The sequence below is a fragment of the Oncorhynchus kisutch genome, linkage group LG22, assembly GCF_002021735.2.
Source record: "Oncorhynchus kisutch isolate 150728-3 linkage group LG22, Okis_V2, whole genome shotgun sequence".
Lineage (NCBI taxonomy): Eukaryota > Metazoa > Chordata > Actinopteri > Salmoniformes > Salmonidae > Oncorhynchus > Oncorhynchus kisutch.
In genome coordinates this window covers 31,543,682-31,569,918 of record NC_034195.2, presented here as the reverse complement: position 1 = coordinate 31,569,918, position 26,237 = coordinate 31,543,682, and the positions used below count along the sequence as shown (strand labels likewise).

The following is a 26,237-nucleotide window of genomic DNA, read 5'->3' as shown; positions in this document are numbered from 1 at the left end:
CTAGCTAGCCATTTCACATTGGTTACACCAGCCATTAGGCTGATAGGCTTGAAGTCATAAACAGCGCTGTGCTTGCGAAGAGCTGCTGGCAAAACGCACAAAAGTGCTGTTTGAATGAAGGATTACGGGCCTGCTGCTGCTCAGTCAGACTGCTCTACCAAATCAGACTTAATTATAACATAATAACACACAGAAATACGAGCCTTTGGTCATTAATATGATCAAATCCGGAAACTATCATTTCGAAAACAAAACGTTTATTATTTCTGTGAAATACGGAACCGTTCTGTATTTTATCTAACGGGTGGCATCCCTAAGTCTAAATATTCTTGTTACATTGCACAACCTTCAATGTATGTCCTAATTACGTAAAATTTTGGCAAATTAGCTCGCAATGAGCCAGGCAGCCCAAACTGTTGCATATACCCTGACTCTGCGTGCAATGAACGCAAGAGAAATTACACAATTTCACCTGGTTAATATTGCCTGCTAAACTGGATCAGTAGTTATAACTAGTGATTATGATTGCTTGTTTTTTATAGGTTAAGTTTAATGCTAGCTAACAATTTACCTTGGCTTCTACTGCATTGAGCTGAGCTGACAAGGTGAAAATCTGTCGTTCTGCCCCTGAACAAGGCAGTTAACCCACAGTTCCTAGGCAGTCATTGAAAATAAGAATGTGCTCTTAACTGACTTGCCTAGCTAAATAAAAAGGTATTTAAATATATATATATATATTTTAATAAATCGGAAATCGGCGCCCATAAATACCGATTTCCGATTGTTATGAAACCTTGAAATCGGCCCTAATTAAATCGGCCATTCCGATTAAATCGGTCGACCTCTAATTGAGGTAGCTTATTATAATGCTTACCCAATAAAAATCACCAATTTGGAACATCATCGCACACATTTTTAGCTACACATCATTAAATTTGTTTAGACAAATTACAGACTGTAGCCTAAATAGAAAAATAGAACTCAATTGATTGAACATGAAATGTAATTCAATATGATTGAAATAGGCCTATAACCTACTGTTCATATTTTAATGTAGTCATCTCGGTTTTCATTTGAAGCACATTTTTATACGTCACTTGTTTGTATGAATTGCGAAGACATTGGCAGTACTTGTAGTCAACTTTGTTTTGAAGTTATTGTCAGTCACATAGAATCACATGATTTATCTGTCTCTATGTTTCAAGTGCAACGTTAATAACGATGGTTTTGGGAAACAGCTCAGAGATTTAACAAAGCTCCTACGAAGGTTCTAATTATGAACTTCGCCTTAAGATGCTCTTGGGAAACCATGCCCAGAGCAGTTCCTTCGCCTCCATGTTCTCATCTGTAGCTGTCTCCACTCTGTGTTCACTGCTCAACTCAATGTGAATGTTCAACTGTCAGGGTTGCTGTCTGGTGGAATCTAAAGAGTATGTTTTGGTCTTTTGAAAAAAGGTCAAGGAGGGGTATGTGACTGAGGTACCAAGCAATCTACCCATGTGTGCTTTATCTCAGTCTCTCTCAATCAGGCACACAGAGAGACATGTGCATGCACCCGCACAAACACACTTTCTGGTCTGGAGGACATCTACTACCTCAGGAAACATAGGCAAATGAAAACACATGATTTTATTATTGTGAGTGGGTACCATCTTTGTGCTTATGGCATGTCGATATCCATGGCTGAGTCTGATAATAACATTGGATTTCATATTAAAATGAATTCATTTGTAGGAGGACTTTTCAATAAGAACCCATTCTGATATAATTCTGAGGCTTGCGCAAAAGCGAATAGAAATAAACTATAAAAATAAAAAAAGGATTACGATCTTACTGATGCAACTGAATCATGAAGGATTACCCAAAAATGGCCCATTTGGAAATGGGAAAGTAAAGGAAAAAGAACACAAACAAAACATGTTATTTCAGTTACCATCATTGATATGGTCATTCTTTAATGCAATATAGGGTGAGAATGAGAGAGAAAGAAAGAAAGAAAAATTAAGAGATGGGGAGGGGGCAGAGAGAGAGAGACAACTCTTAGTCTAAAATTTGTGTTTTTATTTAAGCCTCTTATACTCTGTGGCAGTATCCTGCTCTGGAGAATGCCTCCCCACCTACCCTCCCTCTGCTCCACCCTTCCCCCATCCCAGTATCCAGCTGGCTTCAAAGGGGCAGAATGTAAAAAAGAGATCATATTGAAATAGCCACCCAAAGAGGCAAGGGGTTATCAATCCTCAATCACACAGCAATCATAGAGAATAGAAACTACAAAAGGAGAGAACCAGAGTCTCGGCATATAAAGATCATACTGTACAGACAGACAGACTGGTGGTTATGGTTTATATCCCAGGGTCAGTGCTTAATTTGAGCCGGATCCTGTCGGAACAGGATACGGCACCTCTCGGATTTGACTTTGTTTGTTCCGGCACCTATTGGCCCAGATCCGGTACCTCCATGATTTATTCATTATTTCACTGTTCGCACTGTAGACATTCTAATTAAAGCGATCAATATTAAATCAATTTGCCTCGTTATTTCTCCCGATCCCCAGAAAGACCATCATGTAAAAGCCTTGTGATCCTTCTCTGTAATCATCCTATCCGGCCACTCTGACTCCAGACCTGCTCTCTTATTTGTATATTGAGGTTATGGGGAGGGCCAGTAGGGTAAGTAACTGATCTTGACACAGGTGGGGGTCAGCTGGTGAAGAGGTCCTACGTAATCACGTTATGTAGCCTAGTCTAGTCGTCTCCCTACTGCATTTGAATCATGGAAAAGCCAAATAAAAAAAATTATGAGAAAAGGCAATCGAGCTTGACTCCAAAAATACAGAAAAAGATGTTGAATCTAACCCAGAATGAGTCAGAGAACTGTCAGTGCCGGAGGAGAGGAGTGAGGGGCAAACTGTTCCTGATGGCAATGCTAATCCCGCCAGTTCAGCATCACCACGAGCTCCCGAGTAGTGCAGTGATCTAAGGCACTGCATCTCAGTGCTAGAGGCGTCACTACAGACCCTGGTTCGATCCTGGGCTGCATCACAACCGGCCGTGACCGGGAGTCCCATAGGGCGGCACGCGGCTTAGGAGAGGGTTTGCCCGGTGTAGGCCGTAATTGTAAAATAATAATTTGTTCTTAACTGACTTGCCTAGTTAAATAAAGCTTGGATGAAGTGCTCAGAGCAGGTGCAATTTGCAGTTCAAGACCAAGCAAATGTATAACCCCTGCCTTGTAACGCAGAATTCAAAGTTGGGCTGCACAACATGCAAAAAGGTAGGGAGATTTGGTCTAGAAACGACTGGAGGGATTAAACTAGCAAAAGAGTAGGTGGAATGTACAGTAAGTCAACATCCTATGCATCAGATGTAAAACAACAACAAAGAGCCCTCAGAAAAAAGGTTTTGAAGATGCCTGTACCAAGGAGCATCTCGTGGCAGCAAGCGTTGCAGACATGCCTATAGAGGACACCCAGGTTAATAGGCTAAATGAAAAAATAAATTTACAATACAGCCAGAGTCTTCAGAACAGCCTTTAGGAGGCATCACAGCCTCATGCTCATCTCATGGCTTTGAACAAGAAGTTGACTCTCAGGAGTTAAATGGACTTGACATGGGGAGAGTCATTGTGGGATGTTTTGAAAACGAAGGTAGGATTTTTTTCCCTTTACCTTCACGTCACAGAACAAGTTTGTAATCTCAATATGTGCTTCATATTATCACATATGCAGGAGGCCTATATATTCTCATATTTGCTTGTTCTGCTGTAACCTACATTGGTTTATTTTATCTGAAGTTATATTACGATATTGTGATATTTATTCTACTGCTTCATTGATGTCATGACAACGATATGACATTGGGGTCTTGTAAGCCCCACAGCTGTATGTGTGGATATGGTGGGTGTCCTGCAGTGTCATCTAAAAATGTTGTTGTACCTTGAGGTCTCGAAAATTAGGCTACAAGAAATTCGGACTTGCATAAGCCCTGCAGCTATACTCAAGTATGTGCCTAAGTCTAAAATACTTTGAATGAATCAGCACCTTGGAGAGTTTCACCACCATAGATAGTAGGCTACTTGGCTGCTACGTTGTGTTTGACACAATGTTTCTCAATGTGTCCCGGTACCTAAGAGCCGCCCTGGATAACCACCCCCCCCTCACCATGTGTTTGTTTTTGCCTCACCATGTGCACTCACCATGTGTTCCGGGACCTCCCGATTTACAAATTAAGCACTGCATAGGGTATGTATTTGGAGGTTATGTAAGATAGATTACTGACCGTAGGCTACTGCACAAATACACCACTGGCTAGGGTTGCAAAATGTCGATAACATTCCCCAAATTCCCCGGGTTTCCAGAAATCCTGGTGGGAGGATTCCCAAATATCCTGCTTATTCCCTTCTGATTCCAGGACCTTCCGATCAGGATTACTGGAAAACCAGATAGCTCATGCAATACACTTACACAAACACACATGTATACAAATGCAAACATGTGAACATCAGATCTAAAATATATGGCATATACTCACAGCAAAAACACTAGCACACACATACACTCTCTCACATACATTCACGTAAACACGCATGCGCACACACACACAAAATCAAGACTGCTGTGTCATAAGATCCCTCGATTTATCATAGTGATTTAGTTAGCACATTGTGTGTGCTTAACCATATCCTCATATATTGGAGAACAGACCTCTCCTGTAGTATATTAATCAACAGTACTCAGTCAGGGCACGCACGCACACACACACACAGCCTCTTCTGAAGTATGGTCATCCACAGTCAATAACACTGTATCTGATTTTGGTTCAGCTCAAACAGTTCTTATTGGTTAGCCCTACAGTGTTGTTATTGACCAGTGGATGTACTGCAACACTAAAACACTAAAATTGTATTTTAACCATGCAAAGAAAGAAAAGGAAAGAAGAGAAACACACTAAATGATCTCACCGAGCAGTAATAGCAAAATAATTGCAACCAAGCTGCCACCATCTGGGGTGAAAGTATTATTTCCTGTTTTGAAAGGAACAAGGGAGAGACAACCCTGTGGCCATCATTTAGTCCCGAAACAGCACTGCCATCTCTCTCTCTGTCACTCTCTCTTTGCAGCTCTTTCTTTCCCACACACACCTGCCACATCCTATTTACTGAGGCCTCTACTGTTTCCCGTTCCCCTTTCTCAGTCAATTGTGGTTGTCATTTGTTCTTATGGTGTTTTATTTTCACCCTCATGACGTGGGGCCCTGTCCAGTATCTCTGATTGGTCTGTATCTTCTTGTCTGGACCTCAAGGTCATTCCCAATGTTATTTACATAAGCCAGTGGTTGGTTAGCATTAGTCCCAATGAGCAGTAGAGCCTGGGAGGGTAAGGAAGGAAGGGCTAGGAGCTAGGATCAATCTCTCTGGTAATGGGATTGAATTCTAGCTACAGTAGCTCGCAATTCTGAGAGTGGATTCTTGAGCTATCAATTCTCTGAGAGGAGCGCAACTCCATTCAGGAGGAGCTGCCATAGAATGAACCATAGAATAGTCCTGTGTATGCTCCTAAATTCTAATCGTCATAGAATGAACCATAGAATAGTCCTGTGTATGCTCCTAAATTCTAATCGTCATAGAACGAACCATAGAATAGTCCTGTGTATGCTCCTAAATTCTAATCGTTATAGAATGAACCATTGAATAGTCCTGTGTATGCTCCTAAATTCTAATCGTTATAGAATGAACCATAGAATAGTCCTGTGTATGCTCCTAAATTCTAATCGTTATAGAATGCACACCTTTCAAAGGAGGACCATGTCTATTTTCCAAGGCCTTATGTTCCCTCAAACTATGTTTCCTCAGCCCTTTTATTCGAGATCGGGGGTCGAAATCAGGTCAGGTCACGTTAAGGGAGAAATGAAAGTTTATGGCCTATATCACTAAGTGTCCTGCCTAGCAGTAAAGAACGATGTTTGTACAGATGTGTAGTAGGAGACTCAGCCTATGAGGAAGGGTTAAATATCAGTGCTTGTGTGAAAATGTCTTGGTCTGATGCAGCTGTATTGATCCTCTGGGAAGAATTCAACTTGATTTAGCTTTCATAGTGTCCGTAGAGTTTTTTACTCTGAGAATTAGAATCTAACAGTATAAAACCTTAAATTGTGAATAACTCACCACAGGTTAATGAGAAGGGTGTGCTTGAAAGGATGCACATGGGTTGTATTGGAGAGAGTGTTAAAATCATTTTCCACACACAGTCTGTGCCTGTATTTAGTTTTCATGCTAGTGAGGGCCAAGAATTCACTCTCACATAGGTACGTGGTTGCAAAGGGCATCAATGTCTTAACAGCATGATTTGCCAAGGCAGGATACTCTGAGCGCAGCCCTATTGTCACATTCGTTATAATGAGTGGACCAAGGCGCAGCGTGTGTAGAGTTCCACATATTTATTAAGGTGAAACTTCAAAGAATACAAAGAATACCGAACGTGCAGTTCGTAGCGCACATTGGCACTAGACAAAATAATATCCCACAAAACAGGTGGGAAAAGGACTACACTAAGTATAATCCCCAATTAGAGGCAACGATTATCAGCTGCCTACAATTGGGAATATACTCACACCAAACATAGAAATTAAAGACTAGAACACCCCCTAGTCACGCCCTGACATAAAACACCATAGATAACCCCGAGGGCTCTCTATGGTCAGGACATGACACCTATTCCAAAATCTGGCAGTGGCTTCTGATTAAATTACATTTTCACAGAACTGCTTGTTGCAATTTCAATGAGGCTCTCTTGTTCAGATCTCGGTAATTTGACTGGAGGCAGGGCATGAAAGGGATAACGAATCCAGTTGTTTGTGTCTTCCATTTCAGGAAAGTACCTGCGTAATTGCTCACCCAGCTCACTCAGGTGCTTCGCTATATCACATTTGACATTGTCCGTAAGCTTGAGTTCACTTGCGCACAAAGAAATCATACAATACACCTAACCTGTATGTTGTCCTTGTTAATGCAGACAGAGAAGAGCTCCAACTTCTTAATCATAGCCTCAATTTTGTCCCACACATTGAATATAGTTGTGGAGAGTCTCTGTAATCCTAGATTCAGATCAGTCAGGTGAGAAAAAAACTACGTGAGAAACTCATCATCATGCAAGCGGTCAGACAAGTGAACATTATTGTCAGTAAAGAAAACTTTAAGCTTGTCTCTCAATTTTTTTTAAACGTGTCAATACTTTGCCCCTTGGTCACCAGCACACTTCTGTATGTTGTAAAAGCATTACATGGTCGCTGCCCATATCATTGCATAATGCAGAAAATAGAGTTCAGGGGCCTTGCTTTAACAAAGTTACCATTTTCACTGTAGTGTCCAAAACCTCTTTCAAGCTGTAAGGCATTTTCTTGATGGATGCTGCAGTGTACCCAAGTGGCATTGGGAACAACTGCTTGCACGCATGTTACCACTCCACTGTATCTCCCTGTCATGGCTTTTGTGCCATCAGTACAGATACCAACACATCTTGACCACCAAAGTCCATTTGATGTCACACAGCTGTCCAGTACTTAAAAAATATCCTCTCCTGTTGTCCTGGTTTCCAGTGGTTTGCAGAAGAGGATGTCATCCTTAATTGACCCCCCCATAAACATAACGGACATATAGCAGGAGCTGTGCCAGGCCCGACACATCTGTTGACTTATCCAGCTGTAACGCATAGAATTCACTGGTCTGTATGCGAAGCAGTAATTGTTTCAAAACATCTCCTGCCATGTCACTGATGCGTCGTGAAACAGTGTTGTTTGATGAAGGCATCGTCTGTGTAGTTTTTTTGGGCTTTACCCCCCAGCATTGTCCCAGCTATATCTGCAGCAGCAGGAAGAATCCTCCACAATAGTATGGGGCTTGCCTGTCCTAGCCACTCGGTAGCTCACCATATAAGACTCTTCTAGTCCCTTCTTATTAATAGTATCTGTTGCTTTCATACATGTCTTACTACTCGAAAGTCATCTTAATTCTCGCTCAAAAAACTCCTGTGGCTTATTTTTCAAATTGGCATGTTTTGTTTCTAAATGTCTGCGCAAGAGTGAAGGTTTCATCGAGATGTGAGATAGTACTTTTGCACATATAACACACTGTGGCTGAGGAAAGGCACAACTCCCAATATAAGTGAACCCCAAATCAATATAGTCCATCATATTTGTGCCTCTTTGATGGTCCAACTTCCCTGTCTGTTGTTCGGTGCTTTCCCAGGTAAGGGGGCAGTAGCTCTTCGGCTGCATCAGATTCACATCTGTCAATGTCCATGCTAGCTGGGCTAACAACAAATGTAGATTTACTGATGCTAGCATTGGATGTGCTTGTGGAAGCAGAACAACTTGTGTCATCGACAGGTGCAGGTGTACTACTGCTGATAGTAGCAGTACTACCAGTAGAGCTGGTATGTGTCTCTATGGATGCAAGCCTAACTTTTTTTTTACCATTTATCCATTTTCAAGCAAACGGAATGAGCAACAGCAAAGTTTGGCTATATACGAACTGTTAGTGGAATTCCTGCGAGAAAGTAACAGTTAATGTGGTTGGATTTTAATTATTTGACAAGGCTACCTGTATTTAACATTGTGTTATTATTTTGCTGAACACTAGATGGTTTAATTCTTTTTTTTTTGGTAGTGAAGCGAGGCTACTTAGGTGAGAAAACCATACCCAAATGTATAGCCCCATTGGAAAATATAAATGGACTGCTTGAAAATGTGAAGATTTTTTATTTTAAAAAACACTTTTTTTTACGTGAATCACATTTTTATTTGGTGTTACCCCCACAGCACTGCACATACCCCAGTTTGGGAATACAGTACCATATGATTCTTCAAATTTAGTCCATTAAAATAATAACTAATATTAGAGTCATATCCATAACTAAATCTGATCATCCAAAAACAAGGAATATTATCATAATCTGTAACATTCATCTTCCCATTATCATCCACAGCCATTATTGTATTTTGTTATATTATGTTCAATTAGACAGAAAAATGTTATTTACTTGATCAATAAGCAGTTTTTTTTTTACTTATGGCATTGGCAACAGCCTAGCAGTTTCAAAGTTTCACGTTTTATTGTCACGTGCACAGGATACTGCAGGTCATGATAGTAGTGACGGCTTCTGCCTCCAGCTATCATCTCTAAGAATGAGTCAAATCTAGCGATGCCTGACAGCCAGACAATCCACATAGTGTACCGCACACAGTTAAGCTTATATTTACACCAAACCATGAGCACAGACGTGAAGTGTCAACCTACCCAATCCAATGAACAATAGGGGGATATGCATTTTGTGGCTACTGATATTAAACAAAACGTGTCAGCAACAGCTCAGCACCCATTTCGAGCTATGCTTATCTCAACAGGGCGTGGGCCTCACTCCCCCTACCTCTGAGGTAATTGATTCAGAGAGAATGCGGCCTGCCAGCAAGGCAAATGACGTGACGGCCACAAATCAATGGCTTGTCCTTTGTGACCATTCCTCCTCTCTCTCCTTTGCTCTGAAACGCAGTTATGTTTTGTGTGTAGCTGAGGGGTATTTTTAATACGAACTCACCATGCGAAAGACAAAGCCGAAACCAACACAGCATCAGCTATACGCAATGCGCGCAGTCCTAGACCTATTTAGACGTAGAGCAGCATCATCAGCTTCCGATAATCATACTTTCCGTTTCTGGGTGATAACACAATGCTATAATATCAACAGAACTGATAACTGTTACACATACTGTAGCGACCCTGTGTTTATAAGTGTGAATATCGACTCTGTCACAGAGATACCCGCTCTGCATGGTCGCCCTTCATTGCTCCGTGGGCGGGTTTGTTGTCTTACCTGCAGCCTGGAGGAGTGAGGGAGTGGAAGGTGGAGAGGGAAAACATCTCAGCCCTGTCCGCCATCTTCCTCCAAAAACGGCTCAAAGTGACTGCAGAGAATCACAGAGGGAGCAGTCCATTCACAACGACGGAGCGCGCGACAGACGGACACAGTCACGGACAGACCAGTTTCTTTCGCTCTCCCTCCCTCTATCCTACCGCCACGCTGTTACAGATCCCCCTGGCCTCGATCTAGTCAAATCAGATACGCGTACTCAGCATCACCATCACATTTGCCTTGAGCTGCTATCCACTCTACAGCCCGGAAACGGCAGAGAAAAAGAACACTGCGGTAATCACACAAAAAAGCCCTATCTTTTCCCGATGCCGCCAGACCAGCCACACACCCGCAGTCCGCTGCCTGCCTTGCCAAATGTCTGCCGCTGTGATGATGCCTGTGACACGAAGCGGAGGTGGGCCAGCGGTGCAGAGAGGGAGGGGCAGGCAGAGAGGAGGGGGTATTGGTACAGACAGCAGAAAACATGCTTTTCCATTCAAGGTCAAACACAGATTATAGCAACAAAGCATATTAAATGGTCCTGTCAGGTGATTGGAGGTACTGGAGAGGGTGGGTGGTAGCCTATGCATGTGATAAGATATTTAACCTCCCGCTAAGGGTTCCATAGAGCACCATAAAAGCACCATAAAAGGACAGGCAGGATTGCTATTTAATAACACAAAAAATGTGGATTGTCTTAACTGCCATACAATACTTGTTTGTGAAAGCTTTGCCATGAATTGTTGCTGAAAACTGTAGTTTGGCAAAGCTGTGATTGCAGGGAATAGACCTAAATGTTAGCTCAATAATACCGCCATTGACAATGGGGATTGGGCTGTTTGTCTCATCGACACTATAAATGCCATGAGGAGTTGTTCAGTTGCTTGGGTGCTGAAATATAATTATAGTATTCCGCCCCATGTGGTGAAACTAAGCATTTACCGATTAGGGAAAGGACCAAAATGACCCAGCACTTCAAGGAGATCCACCACGTGTAGGTGCCCTAACACCTCAACGCATTATTTGTCTGGTCTTGTTAAAAAAAGTTTAAAATAGCACCCTGTTTTCCTTTATACACTTCATTCCTTCCAACATACATTTACACATTAGGCTCATAAAAATATTTAAGTATTTAAAGTATTTAAGGTCATCCCTTTATACTGATCTGAGAGCATATGTTTGTAACATTGGATAATAGGCTACAAGGAGACTTAATCAAGCAGACAAATGTAACATCAGCATTATTATGGTCTAATATGGTATATGTTATGAGCATAATAATAAGTGACTTTTGGAAACAGAGTTGTGGATTTGATTAATAGGCCTATGTCTTTTTTTAATCTGTTCAGCACCTAAACTAGTGCATGGCTTTAGTTTTTAATTCATTAGTGCATAACATCAACAGCAGGAATGAAGACACAGACGATGATGAACCATCAACTTTGTTTATTTCAATGGGCATGCCAATGGCAGGGTCTGAATTTATTGCTCAACCTTTTCCGAGATAAAGATGGGACCAAGCTGAACATCTCCCTCCCATATATCTGAGAAGAGAGCAGACACAAGAACAGGAGGGTCATTACACATATCCAAAAGTAGCCTTCAGCAGCTGGACAATACAAAGACAGCTAGGTTAAGAACATCAATATCCACTCACTGTTTATCTGCTCTCAAAAGTTACCTTTATTAATCATTATTTTAGTGGTGAATAAAACACTTTCAAAAATTGATTTTAGGAGCAGCAAACAGTAAGCAGATATTGACCTTTCATATATTCAAACATTCTCTGCAAGTATTTTTGAGGTTTCCACATTGTTGTTATCTTAAAAAGCAGACCTTTGTTGCCTCATACGTACTTGCTGGTTTTTGATGCTGAGTGGTATCGCGTCCCTTCCTGTTGCTACAGGTGGAGTCACAGCAGCCACACACTCCATCATTCCCACCAGCCTCCCTCCACCTGTTAACAAACTGCAGCTTTAGGGCTACATTCGATCAAACCAGCATTGCAGTATTGACGTAACATAAATATACCTTTCATGTATGCATAACATATGCTGTGTCATCAAGTATGAACATTTATTTCATTAATGTAACATGTATTTGACCCAGGTGTAGAATGTACACACTTACGTATTAATGAAAGAGCAGGCCTTGTACTCAAAATCAATGGGGAACGCGATTGTGGTTGCCTTCAGGTGACAGGTAAGGAAGATCTGTTGGGATTTACCAAGAACAGGGCCATTGTAACAATTAAAGCATAGGATAAATACACAATTTTCAAAAATGATGTCTCATGATATGTTTCCGTGTTATTTGTTAGTATTATTTCTGCTTGTCTGCATACCTGCCCTGTGAGGGATAAATAAAGTAGTATTGAACTGAATGAATTAACTCACCATGTCGAGCGTAGCGGGATAATCTGCAGCAAGCTGAGAAGGTATCTTTGTTTTCTGCGGAATAATTGGGTCACTCCCCTTCTGGCTCTGGAACCTGAAAGCCTCCACCTGGAAATGCAGCTTGTAGTCTGCAGAACGAGGCATGAACTGGGAGTGGGAACCTGTCACTTGGGCATCGATCAGACACCTATGGGGGCACAGATGTTGCAAGGGAAGGGGGGGGGGGGGCAGGCCGTGGCAGGGGGAAGCTTTAGCTGGGCTCACATTTAACAACATAACAGTCAGTGCACTCATTAAACTGCCCTGGTTGCCCGCACAACTCAAGCATAGGCATTAGATGTTGCCTCAGTCAAGGTTGCTCATCACACTTGCACAGTTAGGGCCAGTTTCCTGGACAGATCTTAAATTACATCACAAATAGGATTCTTACATTAATCCAGAATAAAAAAACTTCAGATGACTGTTTTCTAGATCTAGACCGTGGAGTCCTTGATCGTGTGTCCCTGCTCAGACGTTGAATGCATCAACCAATAACAGATTGCTATAACATATGATGTGGTTAGCTGATATGTAAAATACCTATCCAGGCATTGTAACATCTAGTATGCGTCAGCAACGTCTGAGCAGGGGAACATGACTCTTGACAGAGGCTGTGTTAACATAGTCAGCCCGATTCTGATCTAACACCCAATTATTGGCAAAAGAGCTGATCTGATTGGTCAAAAGACCAATTAGTGGAAAAAGATCAGACCTGTGCTGCATGTGTAAACGCAGCATAATTAGATGCACTATGTGAAGGTGGTTATGATCTGAGGTTGCTTCAGAAGCCTCGTATGGACCACAAATATTCAAGCATTGTATGTATGAGCACAGACTGGAGCAAACAATCAAAATAAAACAATGCAGAAGATAAAAGCAAACATTGAAAATAATTGCAGTTAATAAAATAATACCCCATAACAATATTATTTTGCAACAGAAAGCCAAGTTTGGACAACCATTTCATGCAAGTGAAATTAGTTACCTAATTCTGCCACCAGTTGCATTAAGTACTGCAGTGCATCTCCTCCTCATGGACTGCACCAGATTTGCCAGTTCTTGCTGTGAGATGTTACCCCACTTCCACCAAGGCACCTGCAAGTTCCTGGACATTCCTGGGGGGAATGGCCCTAGGCCTCACCATCCGATCCAACAGGTCCCAGACGTGCTCACTGAGATTGGGATCCAGGCTTTTCGCTGGCCATTGCGAAACACTGACATTCCTGTCTTGCAGGAAATCATACACAGAACGAGCAGTGTGGCTGGTGGCATTGTCATGCTGGAGGGTCATGTCAGGATGAGCCTGCAGGAAGGGTACCACATGAGGGAGGAGGATGTCTTCCCTGTAATGCACAGCATTGAGATTGCCTGCAATGACAACAAGCTCAGTCCGATGATGCTGTGACACACCGCCCCAGACCATGACGGACCCTCCATCTCTAAATTGATCCCGCTCCAGAGTACAGGTCTCAGTGTAACGCTCATTCCTTCGACGATAAACGCGAATCCAACCATCACCCCTGCTGAGACAAAACCGCGACTCGTCAGTGAAAAGCACTTTTTGCCAGTCCTGTCTGGTCCAGTGACGGTGGGTTTGTGCCCATAGGCGCGTTGTTGCCAGTGATGTCTGAGGACCTGAGGACCTGCCTTACAACAGGCCTACAAGCCCTCAGTCCAGCATCTCTCAGCCTATTGCAGACAGTCTGACTACTGATGGAGGGATTGTGTGTTCCTGGTGTAACTCGGGCAATTGTTGTTGCCATCCTGTAACTGTCCCGCAGGTGTGATGTTTGGATGTACCGATCCTGTGCAGGTGTTGTTACACGTGGTCTGCCAATGCGAGGACGATCCGTCCTGTCTACCTGTAACGCTGTCTTAGGCTTCTGACAGTACGGACATTGCAATTTATTGCCCTGGCCACATCTGCAGTCCTCATGCCTCCTTGCAGCATGTCTAAGGCACATTCACACAGATGAGCAGGGACCCTGGGCATCTTTCTTTTGGTGTTTTTCTGAGTCAGTAGAAAGGCCTCTTTAGTGCCCTAAGTTTTCATCACTGTAACCTTAATTGCCTACCGTCTGTAAGCTGTTAATGTCTTAACGACCGTTCCACAGGTGCATGTTCATTAATTGTTTATGGTTCATTGAGCAAGCTGTGTTTAAACCCTTTACAATGAATATCTGTGAAGTAATTTGGATTTTTATGAAAGACAGGGTCCTGAAAAGGGGATGTTTCTCTTTTTGTTGAGTTTATATTGCCATTGACACAGTGCATTATTCTGAAGTTAAACCTGCCTCCTTCTTGGTTTAGTTTATACCCTCACTTAGACCTGGACTAGCTCAAATTTTCTTTCTAGAAATCAGACTGTTAATTCCAGATTAGTTAAAGTCTGGGACTATTCTAAACCATGTTTGAGAAATAACATGTTCATTAGTCCAGTTTAAAAGAGCATTTAAATCCAAGATTAGGCTTAATTTATGTCCACGAAATCACCCCTAGTGTTGACTGAACCCTCTCCCTTACTTACCCATGATTCTCAATGAAGGCGTATCTGGGATTGGCGTTTATGTTGGGTTCCAGGGTGGCCACACAGCTGTCCACAAAGATACGCAGGGGAACGTGGAAGTACTGCATGACAGAGGCCTCGATGTTTATCATATCACCCAACACGTACATGTTACCAGCCCTCTCATACTGCCAGTCAGCTGCCAAGAGAAGTTGTAACATTACATTTGCGTACTCCTGGTCTAAAAAGTACACTCAATTAAGAGTTTCAATAGAACTCGGTGGAGAATCTCCACTGAAAGTTATTTTAGTCCAGGAAAAGTCCAAATCTGGGTCCAGGAAATTGGCTTTTTAGTGTTGACCCTCTCTACACTGCATCTTTACCCACCAGTCATGAGCCTCATGGAGAAGTACAGGAGTTCCTCTGCATACTTAGCAGCGGAGAAAGGGGTCCAGGTTGGGATCAGGGCCAGGCTGCTCACATTGTGTTTCCTGGAGGAGAGAGACATTGTTTTACAAATGTTTTTTATACATGTGTTGTACGTCTGTATAGGAATCACCATACCTGTTTTTAATATTAATTGTGTTTTAAACTAAGAAGCCAAATAAATGTCCATGGGTGTGGTGAAAGTATGATCACTTTAATGGTAGTGAAGCAGTGTAGTGGGGGTACTGTATTCACATGCAACTAGAGACTCAATTCAATCAAACCTGCATTCTAATATATATATATATATATATATATATATTAGAATGCAGGTTTGATTGAATTGAGTTTACCCAATACTGCTAGTGGGTTGGGGCTACCCTGGCTTATTTCCTGAAATACTTCAAGTCTGCTTGATTTATCTTATACTACATGCTGGGTGGACAGGATTGGTACTTTTGGAACTGTTTCATTAGTTCCGTTGTGGCAGGCAAGCTAAATCAGTCTGTACTATTTGGACCTAGGTCTGCTCCTCCCACCTTGGATAGTGGCACTCAATATTGATCATCGCTTCATTTGTCCTGATGAGGGGGGTGTTTGCCAGAGGTTTGGGTTTGTAATATAGAGTGAAGATGTAGATGAGGGAGTTGATAGTCATCTGAGAAACAATCACAACAATGTTAATACATTCACAAATGTAATTAAAATAGACCAATTTACTGTGGAAAGGACGTGAGATTGTGAGGAATGTGAGATTTTTTTTTATCCAACCATTTGTTCAGGTAAATTGACAACTAATTGCCATGTACAATGATGCCCTACATATAATATAAATACCTGGGCTTGTATTTTGTTTGCCACTTAGCACTCATTTGGGGTTATCATTTTTCCTTTTGCTTTTCAAATAATATACATACAGTTCATTACTATCATTATCATCATTATAATACATACCCTTAGCTGGCTGCCACATGACTGCAGCGGAGACTCAAAGATGAGCACCTGGTTGACATTGTCAAATCCAGACATAGGGCAGTCTCCCAAAGTGAGGTCTTCTAGCTGGATCAACTGGCCGATCCCCAGCAGGTCATGCTTCGCTTCCACGTGGACCATGTTCTCCCTGCACTCAGCCCTCACTGAATTGGCAGCCACAGGGGTTCTCGTCTCTGAGCCTCCAATAATCTTGGGCTCTGGCTTTGGGTCCAGAGGATAGGTCCAATCCAATGGTGTGTCAAACTTCTGCTTGGCCTGGGTTTGGTCTTTTGGTGGGGGCCTGGGTTTCTGATACGGTGGTTGCTGAGGCTGCTGAGGCTGCTGAGGTGGCTGACGAATGGGTCTGAAGGGTTGCTGCACTGGTTTACTGAAGGGTTGCCAATTCTGAGCAACACACAGACAGCCAAGCATGGCCACTGCCACGAGACAAACTACACTCCACTTCATCGCCATGGCTTCACAATAAGAATTGATCAGCAATGTTCACTGGATGCTGTGAAGAGTATGAAGGAGATGTGGCCAGTTTTATAACGGATTGAGCGTTGTTTACTTATTGGAAACCCGCCTCCTCCTCATTTGAACATTCCCTATTAGCTCTCAGGAGTCAAGGTTTTAGCCAATCAAATGCTGTGGCTGATGGTCCTTTAATAGCAGACTATTCAAAGCAACTTCTTAATACCAAAAATGTTATGTTAGATTATCAAAGTTTCAAGAATTTTGTTGTTAAAAAAAAACGCTTTTTCATCAGAAATGAATGCTTTTGGGTACCTTTATATGTGTGTTTGCTACATTTGCTTGATATATAGATGCCACAAATGTATTTTTTTATTAAAATGTTACTTATGTGTCACATTTGATCGTCTTTCGACATATTTTTCTGTTTAAGAGTTCTCTTATTTGTAAGGTGGATACAGTATATAGCGTTTTGCAAAAATAACATATAGTGTAATTATGATATATTATATGAACATATACAAGTCCATATTATGATTAGATTAAAGAAACGCACTAACCTTTCATTCATTCTTAAAGAGAAACTTCTGGTTGCAATAATTTGAGATGATGTATTTATTGAATGGAAAAATAGATTTTTCCACACCTGAAGTCATGTTACTTTCACATGGGGGTAGATTAAGTGAACGCGAAGCAGACTGCCTGGGTGAATGACCTCTCACACTGTGTATACTTGCAAAATTGACATTTATTGACATGCTGCGTGTCGGTCAGTAAGACCTCTGTCAAGGCCACAGTCGAACACACACAAGATCAACACAGGAGGCTGCCCATTGGGCACAAACTGGTTGAATCAACGTTATTTCAATGTAATTTGTCAACATATTGAGACATGGAGTCTATGTGGAAAATACATTGGATTTGCAAAAAGTAATCAACTTTAAACTGTTGTTTTGAGGGTTAAATTTAAACCACAGGATTATGCCTCGTTAAATAAAAAATGTTTTAAAAAAATGTCATCATCATACCCAATTTTCATTTTTTTTCAGCCTACGTTTCGTTTTCAGGTTTGGGTTTTATTTGAATGTTACCAACCACCAGAATGGCATTGTTTATTGATTAGAAACAGATGAAAATGTATTCCTCTTCGTGACTGAGATAAGCCAAACAGCCTTGTCTCCATTTAACCATCTGAGCCATGGAGCGAATACAAATAGAGGGTGCAAACTACCCTCAATTCTCAGGCAGACTACCCAAGCTTTTTTTACCAGAAAATTATCATAATCCATTGGATAATTTGTCAATTTTCACTTATCTTTTACTAGTCTGTATAAATAAAATATACAATGAGTGTACAAAACATTAAGAACACCTGCTCTTTCCATGACAAAGACTGACCAGGTGAATCCAGGCGAATTCTTTAACCCCTTACTGATGTCACTTATTAAATTGACTTCAATCCGTGTAGAGAAAGAGGAGGATACAGGTTAAAGAAGGATTGTTAAGCCTTGAGACAATTGAGGCATGGATTGTGTATCTGTGCCATTCAGAGTGTGAATGGGCAAGGCAAAATATTTAAGTGCCTTTGACATCCAGCCAACTTGGGCCAGCATCCCTGTGGAACGCTTTCGACACCTTGAAGAGTCCATGCCCCGACGTTTGCCATGTTTCTGTCGATATTATGGATATAATTAGGATTTTTTTTCCGACGTTGTCGTGACCGCTATTTCTGGTGGATTTCTCAACATAACGTGACAAACAAACTGAGGTATTTTGGGTCTAAAAATGATCTTTATGGAACAAAAGGAACATTTGCTGTCTAACTGGGAGTCTCGTCAGTGAAAACATCCGAAGATCATCAGGTAAATCATCAGGTAAATGGTTCATTTGATTGCTTTTCTGATTTTCGTGACCAAGCTTCCTGCTGCTAGCTGGACATAATGCTATGCTAGGCTATCGATAAACTTACACAAACGCTTGTTTTGCTTTGGCTGTAAAGCATCATTTCAAAATCTGAGACGACAGGGTGATTAAGAAAAGGCTAAGATGTGTTTCATTATATTTCACTTGTGATTTCATGAATATGAATATTTTCTAGTAAGATTATTTTGCCGTTGCGCTATGCTAATTAGTGTAGTTGATGACAATTCTCCTGGATCCGGATGGGTAGTTCCAAGAGGTTAACTTGGCTTTCAAAGACCTTAGAAAGGCAGGGTAGAATAGATATACGTTTGTAGCAGTTTGGGTCTAGAGTGTCTCCCCCTTTGAAGAGGGGGATGACCGCGGCAGCTTTCCAATCTTGGGGAATCTCAGATGATACGAAAGAGAGGTTGAACAGGCTAGTAATAGGGTTTACAATCATTTCGGCAGATAATTTTACAAAGAGAGGTTCCAGATTGTCTAGCCCAGCTGATTTGTAGGGGTCCAGATTTTGCAGCTCTTTCAGAACATAAGCTATCTGGATTTGGGTGAAGGTGAAGTGGTTAACAAACAGATTACCAACCATTTCGAATCTCACCGTACCTTCTCCGCTATGCAATCTGGTTTCCATAGTTTTACCCTACTGATGATGTGTTGTTGCACACACTCAATGTCCTAAACGATATAATATCCGCCATCGATAAGACATTACTGTGCAGCCGTATTCATCTACCTGGCTAAGGCTTTCGACTCCGTCAATCACAACATTCTTTTTGGCAGACTCAACAGCCTTAGTTTCTCAAATGATTGCCTCACTTAGTTCACCAACTACTTCTCCGATAGAGTTCAGTGTGTCAAATCGGAGGGCCTGTTGTCCGGACCTCTCTATGGGGGTACCACAGGGTTCAATTCTCGGGCCGACTCTCTTCTCTGTATACATCAATGATGTCGCTCTCGCTGCTGGTGATTCTTTGATCCACCTCTACGCAGACGACACCATTCTGTATACTTCTGGCCCTTCGTTGGACACTGTGTTAACAAACCTCCAGATGAGTTTCAATGCCATACAACTCTCCTTCCGTGGCCTCCAACTGCTCTTAAATCCAAGTAAAACTAAATACATGCTCTTCAACCGATCGCTGCCCAAACCTGCCCGCCCGTCTAGCATCACTACTCTGGACGGTTCTGACTTAGAATGTGTGGACAACTACATATACCTAGGTGTCTGGTTAGACTGTAAACTCTCCTACCAGACTCACAAACATCTCCAATCCAAAATTAAATCTAGAATCGGTTTCCTATTTCGCAACAAAGCAACCTTCACTCATGCTGCCAAACATACCCTCGTAAACCTGACCATCCTACCGATCCTTGACTTCGGCGATGTCATTTACAAAATAGCCTCCAACACTCTACTCAAATCAAATCAAATCAAATGTATTTATATAGCCCTTCGTACATCAGCTGATATCTCAAAGTGCTGTACAGAAACCCAGCCTAAAACCCCAAACAGCAAGCAATGCAGGTGTAGAAGCACGGTGGCTAGGAAAAACTCCCTAGAAAGGCCAATACCTAGGAAGAAACCTAGAGAGGAACCAGGCTATGTGGGGTGGCCAGTCCTCTTCTGGCTGTGCCGGGTGGAGATTATAACAGAACATGGCCAAGATGTTCAAATGTTCATAAATGACCAGCATGGTCGAATAATAATAAGGCAGAACAGTTGAAACTGGAGCAGCAGCACAGTCAGGTGGAAGTTGAAACTGGAGCAGCAGCATGGCCAGGTGGACTGGGGACAGCAAGGAGTCATCATGTCAGGTAGTCCTGGGGCATGGTCCTTGGGCTCAGGTCAGTTGAAACTGGAACAGCAGCATGGCCAGGTGGACTGGGGACAGCAAGGAGTCATCATGTCAGGTAGTCCTGGGGCATGGTCCTAGGGCTCAGGTCCTCCGAGAGAGAGAAAGAAAGAGAGAAGGAGAGAATTAGAGAACGCACACTTAGATTCACACAGGACACCGAATAGGACAGGAGAAGTACTCCAGATATAACAAGACTGACCCCAGCCCCCCGACACAAACTACTGCAGCATAAATACTGGAGGCTGAGACAGGAGGGGTCAGGAGACACTTTACTCAACAAATTGGATGCAGTCTATCACAGTGCCATCTGTTTTGTCACCAAAGCACCATATACTACCCACCACTGCGACCTGTACGCTCTCGTTGGCTGGCCTTCGCTTCATACTCATCGCCAAACCCACTGGCTCCAAGTCATCTTTAAGTCTTTGCTAGGTAAAGCCCCGTCTTATCTCAGCTCACTGGTCACCATAGCAGCACCCACCCGTAGCATGCGCTCCAGCAGGTATATCTCACTGGTCACCCCCAAAGCCAATTTTTCCTTTGGCCGTTCCAGTTCTCCTTCCAGTTCTCTGCTGCCAATGACGGGAACGAACTGCAAAAGTCTCTGAAGCTGGAGACTCATATCTCCCTCACTAGCTTTAAGCACCAGCTGTCAGAGCAGCTCACAGAACACTGCACCTGTACATAGCTCAGCTGTAAATAGCCCATCCAATCTACCTCATCCCCATACTGTATTTATTTATTTATCTTGCTCCTTTGCACCCCAGTATCTCAACTTGCACATTCATCTTCTGCACATCCTACTATTCCAGTGTTTAATTGCTATATTGTAATTACTTTGCCAACATGACCTATGTATTGCCTTACCTTCCTTATCCTACCTCATTTGCACATGCAAATTTTCTACTGTATTAGTGATTGTATGTTTGTTTAGTCAGTGTGTTGTTGTATGTGTCGAACTGCTTTGCTTTATCTTGGCCAGGTCAAAGTTGCAAAGGAGAACTTGTTATCAACTGGCCTACCTGGTTAAATAAAGGTGAAATAAAAAAATTAAAAAAATTGGATTCTATCATTTCACTTCCCCTGTGAGAATCATGCATACAGGCTAACATGGCTTTGCTGTACCGCAGCCTGCCAGCAGCCTGCCAGCAGCCTACCTACCAATGGTGCACCATGTCCATTACAATGTAGAAAAACACACATCAGCTACTGTATCTTTCAATAGTTATCCATATTACCGGAGCTTCATCTCATTCTTTCTAACTTTTTGCGTGACGGACTTGCGGACACAATTTATGAAAGATGCCAAAACCTTGGAGTTAAAAATAGATGGCAAAGTCAAAGATAGGCCAGTGGTTTCTATCTGTGGCAAAGTTTTAAATCAATGCATATGACAAATCCAGCTCCAGAACCAGCCATTGAGCCAACTGGCTAATCTTTTGAATACGGTATAGTAAAAAAACAAAATACAGTAACACTGGATAACATTAGCTAGCTAGATAAGGTTAGCATGCTATCTAGCTACACTGACAGCTATCAGTGCCCTATTTGTGGATGTTTATCAACTCCATGTGGAAATTCCCACACGCAATTCACAAATATGTATAATCAGCCTTCACCATTCTTCCGGGTGAAACCTAAAAGTGCATTTCCTCTCTATGACAGGAAATTACGTTGAAATAGTGGCAGCTTCTTCCTTTAATTTCAGTTTGTCTACAAATTAATAATTGTTATGTTTGATTCATATCTCCATCTCAACCAAAAATCTAAAATGTATAAAACGAAATCAAATCAACGTTTAAATGCACTTTAAATAAAGGTTGATTTGGTTTAGTCCTATTCTTTAAATGTTGATATTTGGTTGCGATGTCAACCAAACACAATTCATTATTATGTTTGTAATACAGTTAATAGCCTAAAGTTAAGGCTATCTTGCAAACTAATATAACAGTACTTATTCAACCGAGTAACACATCCATCGCTCCATTTTGAGGATACTGTTACTTCATAAAGTATTTCATACACCTTGACTTATTCTACATGTTGTTGTGTTACAGCCTGAATTCAAAATTGATTAAATATTAAACTTTTTTACCATCTACACACAATACCACATAATGACAAAGGTAAAACATGTTTTACATTTTTTTGCAAATGTATTTCTAAATTAAATACAGAAATATCTGATTTACATAGGTATTTACAACCCTGAGTCAATACTTTGTAGAAACACCTTTGACACCAATTGAAAACTTTCCACACCTGGATTGTGCAACATATGCCCATTAGTCCTTTCAAAATTCTTCAAGCTGTCAAATTGGCTGTTGATCATTACTAGACAACCATTTTCACGTCTTGCCACAGATGTTCATGTTAATTAAAGTCAAAACTGTAACTCAGCCACTCAGGAGTATTCACTGTTTTCACAACGCCTTGTGTTTTAGGTTATTGTCTTGCTGAAAGGTGAATTCATCTCCCAGTGTCTAGTGGAAAGCAGACTGAACCAGGTATTCCTCTATGATTTTGCCTGTGATTAGCTCCAGTCCATTAATTTTGTATCCTGAAAAACACCCCAGTCCTTAATGATTACACTATGCTTGAAAACATGCAGAGTGGTACTCAGTAATGTGTTGTATTGGATTTGCCCCAAACATAATACTTTGTATTCAGGACAAAAAGCCACTTGCTTTGCCAATTTCTTTTGGAGTATTGCTTTATTGACTTGCTGCAAACAGGATGCATGTTTTGGAATATTTGTATTCTTTATAGGATTCCTTATTTTCACTCTTTCTATTAGGTTAGTATTGTGGTGTAACTACACAATAGTTAGTTATTTAGATCCATCCTCAGTTTTCTCTTATCACAACCATTAAACTCTGTAACTGTTTTTAAGTCACCAATTGCCTCATGGTGAAATCCCTAAGATGTTTCCTTCCTCTCCGGCTGCTGAGTTAGGAAGGACACCTGTATGTTTGTAGTGAGTGGGTGTATTGATACACCATCTAATATTATATTCAATGTCTGTTTTTTTTCACTGCTCGACTGAGGAACCTTACAGATAATTGTGTGGGGTACAGAGCTTAGGTAGTCATTCAAAATCATGTTAAACCCTGTTGTTGCCATAACAAAGAGGTTGAATACTTATTGAATAATGACATTTCAGCTTTAAATTTTTTATTAATTTCTTTTACATTATGGGATATAGTGTGTATAGTGACAAAAACATCTTAAATAATACATTTTACATTCAGGCTGTAGCCTGTAACACAACAAAATGAAAATGTCAAAGGGTGTAAGTACTTTCTGAAGGCACTGTAAATGTCTTCGTATGTAATCATAGAATGCCTGCATGTTCAAGATGGCATGCAGAGGTCACAGGTTTGATAACAGCTTTGGACACTCTTGACATTCTCGCAACCATCTTCATGAGGTAGTCACCTGGAATGCTTTTCCAACCGTCTTGAAGGAGTTCCCACATATGATGAACTTGTTGGCTGCATTCCCTTCACTCTGCGGTCCAACTCATCCCAAACCATCTCAATTGGGTTGAGGTCAGGTGATTGCGGATGCCAGGTAATCTGATGCAGCACTCCATCACTCTTCTTCTTGGTCAAATAGCCCTTACAAATAGCCCTGGTAGCCATGCTGGTTAAGTGTGTGTTGAATTCTAAATAAATCACTGACAGTGTCACCAACAAAGCACCCCCACACCAATCACACCTCCTCCTCCATGCTTCACGGTGGGAACCACATATGCAGAGATCATTCGTTCAGCTACTCTGCGTCTCCCAAAGACGGCGGTTGGAACCAAAAATCGCAAAATTTGCACTCATCAGACCAAAGGACAGATTTCCACCGGTCTAATGTCCATTGATTATGTTTCTTGGCACAAGCAAGTCTCTTCTTCTTATTAATGTCCTTTAGTAGTGGTTTCTTGCAGCAATTCAACCATGAAGGCCTGATTCACACAGTATCCTCTGAAAGTTGATGGTGAGATGTGTCTGTTACTTGAAATCTGTGAAGCTGGTAACGCTAATGAACTTATCCTCTACAGCAAAGGTAACTCTGGGTCTTCCTTTCCTGTGGCAGTCCTCATGAGAGCTAGTTCCATCATAGCACTTGATTGTTTTTGTGACTGCACTTGAAGAAACATTCAAAGTTCTGGAAATGTTCCGGATTGACTGACCTTCATGTCTTAAATTAATGATGGACTGTCATTTCTCTTTGCTTATTTGAGCTGTTCTTGTCATAATATGGACTTGTCACAACACAACTGGTTGGCTCAAACTCATGAAGAAGGAAAGAAATTCCACAAATGAACTTTTAACAAGGCACCCCTGTTAATTGAAATGCATTCTAGGTGACTACCTCATGAAGCTGATTGAGAGAATGCCAAGAGTGTGCAAAGCTGTTATCAAGGTAAAGGGTGGCTACTTTGAAGAATCTCAAATATAAAATATATTTCGATTTTTTTAACACTTTTTGGTTACTACATGTTCCAATATGTGTTATTTCATCATTTTGATATCTTCACTATTATTCTACAATGTAGAAAATAGCAAAAATAAAGAAAAACCCTTGAATGAGTAGGTGTGTCCAAACCTTTGACTGTTACTGTATATACACTACCATTCAAAAGTTTGGGGTCATTTAGAAATGTGTTTTTGAAAGAAAAGCTATTTTCTTGTCCATCAAAATAACAGTTTCTTGGTCATTTCTCACATGGAATAGACTTAATTTCTCAGAACAAGTAGAGACTGACGAGTTTCAGAAGGAAGTTCTTTGTTTCTGGCCATTTTGAGCCTGTAATAGAACCCACAAATGCTGATGCTACAGATACTCAACTAGTCTAAAGGCCAATTTTTTTACTTCTTTAATCAGGACAAATTTGTATATAATATATAATAACATAATTGTATAAGGGTTTTCTAATGATCAATTAGCCTTTTAAAATTATAAACTTTGATTAGCTAACAAAATGTGCCATTGGAACGCAGGAGTGATGGTTGCTGATAATGGGCCTCTGTACTCCTGTGTAGATATTCCATAAAAAAATCTGCCGTTTCCAGCTACAATAGTCACTTACAAAATTAACAGTGTCTGCACTGTATTCTGATGAATTTGATGTTATTTTAATGGAAAACAAGTACATTTCCAAGTGACCCCAAACTTTTGAACGGTAGTGTATATATATATATATTTTCTTTTACACATATTTAACCCCTTGTTTTGGGTATGCATAAAATTACCTCCATACTTCCATTACTTTAAAAAAACTGGTACCAGTTACCTTTAGATGAATCCCATGACACTGGTGGGAAAAAGTCATAGAGCAAAATGGAGACCACCATCGTGTTCGTGAGAGTCTCATCGTTCCATAGTTTGTTGGCCAAACCGCTCAGGTGCTACAGATGTTTTCGCGAGAAGACCGATTTTCGGGATGATGTCTCATGGTCTGACAAACACCACTCTAGCTCTGCCACCTTTCACTGCAGATGCGGAAGTACGACATTGGCGGATGTGGTGGATTGAGACACATCCAACTGATATCTATAGTGTAACCTGACAAATGTTGATGGGGATGACACCGGTGCATCAATCGACTAGGAGGTTAAAGTTCATAATGAGGGTTTCTATCAGCCTAATCGAGGTGTAGATTACATCTCACATTCCAGTGTTCGAACTTGTATACAAGGCTGCATGGGATTTCTCATAATATGACTCCGTCATACAGCAAATAGCAA

General features: G+C 41.3%; 2 protein-coding genes across 3 annotated transcripts in view; both read right to left on the bottom strand.

The window, feature by feature from the left end:
* The window catches only part of LOC109867232 (C-Jun-amino-terminal kinase-interacting protein 2-like), a 136,373-nt gene extending 126,024 nt beyond the window's left edge, over positions 1–10,349 (bottom strand). For both annotated transcript variants that reach the window (XM_020456260.2, XM_020456261.2), the window contains exon 1: positions 9,866–10,349. In XM_020456260.2, the coding sequence (XP_020311849.1) occupies positions 9,866–9,930 (65 nt within the window). In that variant the 5' untranslated portion in view covers positions 9,931–10,349. The remainder of the gene's footprint in view (positions 1–9,865) is intronic.
* Positions 10,350–11,335: 986 nt separating this feature from the next.
* LOC109867291 (zona pellucida sperm-binding protein 3) lies at positions 11,336–17,375 on the bottom strand. The gene is made up of 9 exons (XM_020456369.2): positions 17,278–17,375; positions 16,226–16,757; positions 15,811–15,929; positions 15,233–15,336; positions 14,867–15,044; positions 12,301–12,487; positions 12,035–12,117; positions 11,761–11,861; positions 11,336–11,448 (listed from the first exon to the last, which is right to left on the bottom strand). Exons 2-9 carry the CDS (start codon positions 16,715–16,717, stop codon positions 11,387–11,389), a joined length of 1,326 nt encoding a protein of 441 aa, XP_020311958.1. The 5' UTR covers positions 16,718–16,757; positions 17,278–17,375; the 3' UTR covers positions 11,336–11,386.
* Between the last annotated feature and the right edge of the window lie 8,862 nt (positions 17,376–26,237).